The 8752-nt window shown below is 51.5% G+C and overlaps 1 protein-coding gene across 2 annotated transcripts; it reads left to right on the top strand.

Annotated features, from left to right (window-relative positions):
- Positions 1 to 3246: 3246 nt before the first annotated feature.
- On the top strand, positions 3247 to 8262 carry LOC140503468 (V-set and transmembrane domain-containing protein 1-like). 2 transcript variants are annotated; one of them, XM_072607485.1, is made up of 9 exons: positions 3247 to 3477; positions 3780 to 3878; positions 3969 to 4253; positions 6309 to 6350; positions 7144 to 7251; positions 7346 to 7388; positions 7492 to 7532; positions 7652 to 7707; positions 7853 to 8262. In XM_072607485.1, exons 1-9 carry the CDS (start codon positions 3444 to 3446, stop codon positions 8030 to 8032), a joined length of 888 nt encoding a protein of 295 aa, XP_072463586.1. In that variant the 5' UTR covers positions 3247 to 3443; the 3' UTR covers positions 8033 to 8262. The 2 variants fall into 2 exon arrangements, with proteins under 2 accessions (XP_072463586.1, XP_072463587.1); XM_072607486.1 differs by having other exon boundaries at positions 3249 to 3477; positions 3780 to 3815.
- Positions 8263 to 8752: the final 490 nt, after the last annotated feature.

Genomic DNA, 8752 nt, shown 5'->3' with positions numbered 1-8752 from the left:
GATCCTTGCTCCTTGGGAGGAGGGTCCCTTTCTCCTAGGGAAGAACTCGCTTTCAAAGACCCTGAATAAAGCCTAACCCTTGTTTGACTCTGGAAAGCCTCTTCTCTTGATACGTTTATCCGGCTGATCACTGAAGACCTGGACTAAGGTAAGAAGACTCAGGTAGCCCACTGGCCATTAGGCTGAACAAGAAAGTCCTTTATTATTTCTCTTTCCTGTTTACCTTTTCATGTTTCTCTTGATTCTTGTGTTTCACACTTAAATATTCTCTTCAGTTCTGGTATTTTCATCATGAGTGCTTTAAAGCCCACTTTAAAGTCACTGAATGACCATTGATTCCCTTGAAGTATTATACTCAGTTTTGCTGGGTAGGTGATTCTTGGTTTCAATCCCAGTTCCTTTGACTTCTGGAATATCATATTCCACACCCTGCGATCCCTTAATGTAGAAGCTGCTAGATCTTGTGTTATCCTGATTGTATTTCCACAGTACTCCAATTGTTTCTTTCTAGCTGCTTGCAGTATTTTCTCCTTTACCTAATTCTGCTTTTTAATTCCTCTTTCTCCTCATTGGCTTTTTGGACCTCTTTTTCCAATTGAGTTAGCCTCTTTTTAAAGCTGTTATTTTCCTCAGCATTTTTTTGGTTCTCCTTTAGCAAGCTGCTAACTTGCTTTTCAAGCTCTTCCATTGCCTACACCAGTTTAAGTTCACTTTGGAGGCCCTGGAGGCAGGGGTCTTAATTTCCTGTGACAGTAACCCTTGTTCTTCCTCATGTGAACATCTGTTCACCAAGAAAGTAACCTTCTATGGTCTTATTTTTTTCCCATTTTGGGGGCATTTTTCCAGCCAGTTACTTGACTTCTGAATCTTTTGTCAAGAGGAGGGTCCTATTACCTCTGCTTTCCCCAGTACTGTGTTCAAAGCTGAGATTTGACTCAGCTGTTTGATTGCCTGGGACTTTGGGTGGGGGTAGGGCCATCACTCAGGGCTGAGGTTTAAATCAGCTGCTCCCTACCACCAGAGGCTTTAAGCTGAGATGCCTGGACAATGGACCCAGGTTGCTTCCAGGCCACAGCAGCTGCCTGCAGTCTGCTGCCATGGCCTCTTCCATTGCCTGGGATTATTGCTGGAGGAACCCCCTTCTCCTCCAGCCCAGCTGGGGAAGCCCTCCCACACTGACCTTTGGAGCTTTCTTTATCACTTGTGGGTTGAGGTATCTGGGACCCTCCCTGTTGGGGATTCTGCCCTGGAGGCCTGTTCTAGTACCATTCCTCCCTTTGCAGTGTGGCCAGGGGCAGGCTCTGCTAAGGGTTTCATGAGATAGACCTTTCCTGTCAGCCTTCCAGGTTACCTTTGGCTGGAAACCTCTTTCACTCTGTTGTTCTGTGGCTTCTGCTGCTCTAGACATTGTTGAGAGTCATTTTTCACAGATATTTTGTAGGCTGTGGGAGAAACGCTAGAGTATATGCATCTTTCTACTCTACCATCTTGGCTCTGCCCCCTGAGAGCTTGTTCTTGATCACAATTCATAGGGTTGAGATTTTTTTCTTAAAATGCATAATGTGTCCTTTATATTTAATGATCAATCATTAAGCATTTCTTAAGTGCCTACTGTGGGAAAAAAATTGTTAACCACTGGCAGAGATACTTCTGTTCCATATCTCTGTCTTTTGTCCTTTCAAACTCTTGACTTTTGAGAAGGAGGACACCTAGGAATGTTCACTAGTCCCTGAGAAGAAAGAGGAAAGAGCTTCAGGTTCTGTGTGGAGCACCAAGTAGGTCAGGGGGCAAAGAAGCACAAGCCCCTGAGTCCTGCGTGAACTCCCAGTGGAGCAAGGTGCCAAATTCAGCCGAAAGGTGTCCCATTCTGGGTTGTACATCTGGAGAAATGGAGCATTCTCCATCTCAGCATGTAAATAATCAACCCATGAATGAAAATATATGAAAATACTCCCAGGTGGAAACAGTTCCCTTGGGACTAAAGCAGAACCCCCAAAATAAGACGAAGTTCCAGGCCAGTTCATTAAAAGGAGTCAGTAATGAAATCCCTGGGGGACCCTGAAGCATCCCACTGCAGTCCTAAAAAGCACATTTACAAACTTCTTGGCCCAAGGACCCACATCTGGTCTCAGGACAATCCACCTGGGGGTCAACTTAACTCAAAATGGTCCTTGTCTCTTATGTGGCTTCTTCACTCCCAACAATCCCAACTGAGATTTTGAGCATGGAGGGGATTAACTCACACCCCTCTGACCTTTTAAGACAGGACAGTCTTCTATTAGCCAGCATATCACAAAGGGAAAGAGGAAGATGTGGTCTGATTTGTGAAGGTGGAAAGGGACTGAAAAAAACTGAATCCTGAGAGTGAGTGGAGAGATCAGCTGCAGTGCAGTCACCAGGGGAGGAGATAGGGTGAGGGGCCTCAGGGGTCACTCTTGGATCCCTGGCTCTGCCCAGTGTTCATTCCATGAAAACTCACAAACTGTCTGGGGCTTGTGTTTCTTCACCTATAAAATGGAGGGGTGGGATTCAGTGTCCAAGGCCCCCCTGGCTCTAAGCTGTGTCTAAAAGCTCCTTCTGGGGCCAGCTGGAAAGAGGGAAACAAAGGATTGGTGACATAATGGGGTACTTCTGAGGACCCCTGGCCCTTCTGGAAGTGCCTATGGGGGAAGAGCCTTTAGGTCATGGGGCAAAGAAAGGGAAGCTGGATGTGGGTGCACTTTCACACAATGCCCCTAAAAGATCCCCATTCCCTCTTCCTCTGCTGGCATGAGCTTCAGAGACAGTCTGATAGAGGGGGAAAGAACTGACCATGCCAGCCACAGAGAGTCATTGGTCTTGGCCAACCTTGGACTGAAGCTTTCCTGGTGCCCAGCCAGATCCTCCACAGCATTCCTGGATTCTTGTCTGGTTCAACAAAATGTGTGTTGCCACAGTATGGACTATCTGTGTAATGACATTGGGTACAGAGGCCTCAAAGATGGGTGGGGGCTCAGGGCCAAAGGTTGATCCTTTCTTTCCCAGTCCTTTCCAGGCCAAGGTGTGGCAGGTCTGGACTCCTCATAGGCAGGCTTAGAAGTGAAGTTCCTCACTGGACCACTGAGGGAGAGTCTATTCAGTTCCTCGAGAGCATTAAGTGCATGACAGTTTTGGGGAGCTGGGAGACTGATACCTGAGGCATACCTGGGGATCTTTCCAGGGCTGTGGGGCCGGGATTATCACCAAAAAAAGCAAGAATTCTTCTATCATTCTGACACTAGAGGACTCTCCAACACACACAGCATGAAGGCAACAATTAAGTAGCAACCACAGAGAGGAAGGAGAAGTGACCCTCCACAGAGTTCGGCAAACCCAGAGCATAGCCTGCCTTGGTCCCGCCCTGTGCCTCACACAGTGTCCAGGTCAGCTGGCAGTCTGCTCTCCCACCAGCTGCTGGGACGACCATGACCCACACTCTCTCTGTCCTGCTGTGCCTTGGTGAGTCCTAACAAGCCCCATATTTGAGAGGACTTTACCCATCATCACCTCCAACCGGCCCCACCTCCATTTTGTTGGGGAGGAAACTCTCCCCCAGAGAAAGGGAGTGACAAATCTGAAGTTGCCCAGCAAGGTTCATGGGTGGGGAGGATCTGTAGTTCCTAGAGGGGTCTTCTGGGATTTAGCTCCTTTCATTCCCACCAGCTCCAAGCCCAGGATCTCACCCCTCTGTCTCCTTCCTCTGGGTGTGGTGGATAGGATGGATGTGGGGAGCTGGGAGTAACCACGGTCTTCTCTGCCAGGGCTGTGTCTGGGCGAGAGGATGAAGGCACAGGCAGGTGAGTCCTTCCCCCACACTGCCCCTGCCCAGAGCAGACAACTGCCCCCAGGAGAGGGAAGGGGTAGGTCTGATTAGGGCTGAATAAGGGCTTCAGTAGGGGAGGCACACAGAAAGGGGATCTCCTGGAACTGACAGCTCTCCTTCCTTCCAGATACACTCCCCAGACCCTCCCTCAAGGTAGAGAGCAGCTCTTTGGTACTTCGAGGGAGAAATGTGACCCTCAGGTGCCAGGGGTCTGTAGAGGCTGATGACTACCGTCTGGAGAAAGCACAAGGTTTGACAGGGCCAAAGATCATGGATGTGAAACCCTCTGGAATAGAGGGCGAATTTCATATTCCATCCGTGACAGAAGAAGATGCAGGGACATATGTCTGCCTCTACAGACACTCATCAGTCTGGTCAGAGCGCAGTGACCCCCTGGAGCTGGTGGTGACAGGTGAGGACACTCCCTTGGACCCAGGCTGCTCAGGCAGGGCTGGCTCTGGGTCCCAGCAGCCCCTAAGCTCCTCCCCAGCCCAGCCTGGCCCCAGGCATCCCTCTCCCTCTACCCTTCCTGTCCTCTTCCTGTCTCTGCCTCTGCTCTTCCTCTGGGGACAGAGGTGGGAGGAGGGGAATCAGGATTCATACAACACCTACTATGCGCTAAGCACTTTTTAGTTGCTATCTGATTTCATCCTCACAACCACCTTATGAGGCAGGTGCTGTTATGATCCCCATCTTACATTTACAAACTGAGGCAAGCCGACAGGAAGCGACCTGCTCAGGGTCACTTAGCTAAGGAGTGTCTGAGGTTAAATTTGAACTCAGGTCTTCCTGACCCCAGGCCCAGGGCTCTGTCCACTGCACCACCAGCTGCCTCAGGCAGATACCATCTTGGGGCCACAGAGGAGGCAGGAGGCTCAGCTTGGGTCTCAGGACACCAGAGAGAGCTGGTGGTTTGTGGGGAGGTGGCACAGGGCTGGTGGGGCATCTCCCCCTCCCTGCCCTGACCCTCCCAAAGCCAGGAGAGGGAGTGCAGGGCAGCCCTATTGCTGCTCTGTCCTCTCTCCCACTAAAGCCTAGGCACAGGGAAGGGAAGTATCCCTAGAGGGCTCCATACATCAAGAATGAGAAGGTGAGGATGAAAGTGAACCAGGAATCACACTCTCTGTGCTACACCTGCCCCAGGGACTCATCCAGGGTCCAGGATGAGAGACAGGCTCTGCTTTGGGGAGCTAATAACTGGCCAGAAGTGCAGAGATGAGTCTTAAATATGCCCTCACCCCCCATAAAGAGAGATTCTGTGACAAAGGCCCAGGGACTGGGCTCCCAGCCCTGGACCAGGGAGGAAGACCTCCTGTCTAAGCTTCCCTACCCCTACACTGGCCCTTATTTGTGTCTCTTCTCTCTCTGTTTCTGTCTCCCCCTACCTGGAGCCTTCTCTCCTCTCTCTCTCTCTCTCTCTCTCTCTCTCTCTCTCTCTCTCTCTCTCTCTCTCTCTCTCTCTCTCCCCATTCCTTCACCCACTTTCCATTCCCCCACATCACAGCTGTCCAAGGTCTTTCCTCTCCCCTCAAAGTGGTGATATTTCCATTTGTGTGGAAATGAGCTAAACTTCCACCCTCAGAGAGGGGTCTGGCAGGTCCGGGCCAGTTCTCCAACCTCCCAGATCTGCCCTGTCCCATGAAAGAGGGGGATTACTGGCCTGACTCCAGGCTCTCCTCCTTCTCCTCCCTCAGGCCTGTATGGCCCACCCTCCCTCTCAGCCCTGTCCAAACCTGAGGTGGCTTCAGAACATAATGTGGCCCTCCAGTGCCAGTCAGAGTCAAAGTATACCATGTGTGCCCTGTACAAGGATGAACAACGGTCACCCAACACATGGCACCACTCCATGGAAGCGGGTCTTAGGCCAATTTCCTCATGCCAGCTTTGAACTCTACCCATTAAGGAACTTATCAATGCTACACATTTCTAAGTTACAACCCCCAGAAGTTGTCAGGTCCCAGTGACCCCCTGGTTCTGAGGGTCACAGGTGAGGGAGTCCCAGCCCCCTTTATCCCCACTAAGCTCCCTCACTGGCTCTGGGACACCTCTCCACATTGTCAGAGCCCAGCCCCAGGGCCCCCAAGGGTCCAGGAGTCTCAGAGGGAGAGAACTGAGAGTGTGGACAATGGGGCCTGCTCAGAGAAGCCAGACAGTGAGGATTCGTCTCCCTGGCCCCTCTAGACACCCTCCTAATGTGCCACCTGTCCACTTATGTTGGTCCCACACACAGACAATGTGTTTACTACGTCCCATGTAAGGGGGGTGAAAAAGTCATAGTGGGAGACAAGAGGAAGCCAGAGCAAGCCTGAGGTGTAGGCAGTGGGGAGGGTGGATGTTAAATACCCCCAAGTTCCTCATCCCACACCCAGAAAGTCTGGGCAGAGCTGGGACTCACCACGGGGCTCCCTCCAGGCCTCTCTGGGTTCCCCTGTCCAGCCCTTAACCCTGTCCCTTTCTTCACCTCCAGTGACCTTGTCTCCAAGCCCTGATTCTGAGAAGATGCCATTTGGTGAGTAATTGGAGGACTCTCAGCAGAGTGCAGGAAGTCAGAGTGGGATGTCCAGTCAAGGTCTGCCCATTCCTTCTAGGGTCCCATCATTTCCCACTACACCTCCCATATCACCTTATTGTTCTCATTTTCGCATTGCCAGGCATTGGTCCACGCTGTTCCCCCTGCCTGACATGCTCTCCCTCCTCACCTCCTCCTCTTACAACTGCAAGATTCCTCCCAGGCTGAGCTTAAGAGCCTCCTCCTAAAGAAGACTTTAGTGTGCCCCACCCCCAGTTGTTAGGGATCCGTCCCTCCAATGAGGCCCCATTGATCTATTTGTGTACATGGTACAAGAGCATCCCAGGAAAATATCAGGCCCTGGAGGCCAGGAGCCTCCTTTGTTTTGTCATGTTTGCTGTGAGGGTGACCTAGCACAGGCCTGGGCCAGGGGGAGGGCTTAATAAGAGTCTGTACACCTGAACTGTGGGCAGCCAGGTGGTGAAGCAGACAGAGTGCCAGGCTAGCTGTGTGACCCTGGACAAGTCTCTTAACTTTGTCTACCTCAGTTTCTTCGTCTGTAAAATGACCTGCAGAAGGAATTGACAAACGCTTCCAGTGTCTCTGGCAAGGAAACCCCAAATGGGGTTGGGGGCTCAGACATGACTGAACTACAACAGAACTGAATTACTGAGTAAGGAGGAAGCTGCCTGAGGACAGGCTCTGTCTCCTTCCCCTTGGGCTGCAGCCTCCCCAAAGACCAGTGTCCTGGTGAATCTTGCCCCACCTTAGTCGTCATCCTCGGCTTCCCCAGGTCCCGCAATAGGCATCTCAGTGGGTGCCTCAGCCTTCCTCACCCTGCTCTTCCTCTTCCTCATCCTCCTCTTCTGCCATCGACGCAGGTGGCATCAGGCCAGACTCAGTGAGTTCTTGGGACCAGGGGGGCACCTGGGCTGAGGGCCCAATGGAGGAATGAGCTGAGCCCCACTAAAGCCTGGCTCTGACTCTCCTTACAGGGAATGGGAGCAAAGAGGCAGAGACGAAGAAGATGACTAGGAGGTAAAACTCAGACACACCCCGATTCCCCCTAGATCATCCCCCTTCTCACCAGCCCACCTTCCTAGACCTTCTCCCTCAACTACCTGTACAATCTTGTTCCCAGCTCTGACCCAGAGGAGGGGACGCACCTGGAGGAGACTCTGTGTGAGTGAAGGGGGTAGGGGGGCTTTGGGTAGCCGAGGGAAGAGCCTCCTCCTGAGCAGAGCCAGGGTCCTGGCCAGAGCAGGGTCCTGACCCCTCATGCCTTCTCCTCTTGCCTCCAGATGCTGCTGTGGATGATGACAGACAGACAGAGAAGACCAGACAGGAGGACACTGCTGTGAGTCACTCATAGATCTCTCCTGGAGGGAACAGGGAGGGAGAGGCTGCCCCAGGGACACATGGCTGGGAGGGTTCAGGGTCCTTTTCCCTCCTCAGCCCTCCTGCTCTATGTCCCACTGCATCCCTTCATCCCCTTCTGCCAGGCTCCCAAAAGAGAAGACCCTCAGGAAGTGACCTATGCCAAGCTGAACCTGAACAGCCTCAAAGCTGGGGCCAAGGACCCTCCCCCATCTGGAGCAGTGGAACCCAGCCTCTATGCTGCCATTCAGGGAGCTCAGCCTGAGCCCAGGGGACCCCTGGACAAAAAAGCCTCTCCCCAATAAGCCTCTGCTTTCTGAAGCCAAACCCTGTCCTACCCAGTGAATCAGACACCCAGATGTTAGGACCCCTGCTCCTCATCCCAAGGAGAAGGGAAGAAAGGACTACAAACTTCTGCAAACAGGATTTCCCTCTCCTGATCTCTGGCCCAGAGATACCTTAGCTCCAGGTGGAATGTGCCCTGTAAAATGCCAGGACATTTTACCTACAGTAAAAGAAAACCTAATTCATAACATATGGTAGACTGGAATCTGAGCTGAGGTGTTTCTGGCAGCGTTGGTTGGTAATTGTGGGGCAAGATGGCATGCGCAGTGCAAAATGCACATGTTGTGTGTTCAGACCTAAGGCTGCAGGGGAAGTCTCATGACATGACATGGGCAAGTGCTGCCAGAAACTCCTCCAACTCATGACTCATTGGATTTTGAAGTTGTTTTTCATTGTTGTGCATTCAGAAACCCTTTACTGTTGCCAAATTTTTAAGGATCCCTATAGTCAGTTAAAGTCACTACTCTCTAAAGTAGAAGCCTTTAGAGAATGCTTTAAGATGGGCAAAGAACTTGACAACCTTCATCCTCACAACAACCCTCACAGGTACGTACTATAACTCATTTGAGAGAAGACCAAACTGCAGCAGACAGAACTTAGGTAATATAACCAAGCTCACACAGCTCAGAAGTGACCAAGGCAAGATTTGAACTCAGGTGTTTCTGACTCCAGACCCAGAG

This window comes from Notamacropus eugenii, chromosome 5 (assembly GCF_028372415.1).
Source record: "Notamacropus eugenii isolate mMacEug1 chromosome 5, mMacEug1.pri_v2, whole genome shotgun sequence".
In the NCBI taxonomy this organism is placed as follows: Eukaryota; Metazoa; Chordata; class Mammalia; order Diprotodontia; family Macropodidae; genus Notamacropus; species Notamacropus eugenii.
Note: the sequence above shows the minus strand (reverse complement) of the source record. Positions and strands in the feature narration are given on the sequence as shown.

What these genes read in the sequence shown, in the direction of transcription:
- LOC140503468 (XM_072607485.1), top strand. Translation starts at nt 3,444, where the DNA reads ATGACCCACACTCTCTCTGTCCTGCTGTGCCTTG. An exon ending in GCACCTGGAGGAGACTCTGT is followed by an intron (nt 7,533 to 7,651) that starts GTGAGTGAAGGG and finishes TCTTGCCTCCAG; the next exon opens with ATGCTGCTGTGGATGATGAC. An exon ending in CCAGACAGGAGGACACTGCT is followed by an intron (nt 7,708 to 7,852) that starts GTGAGTCACTCA and finishes CCCTTCTGCCAG; the next exon opens with GCTCCCAAAAGAGAAGACCC.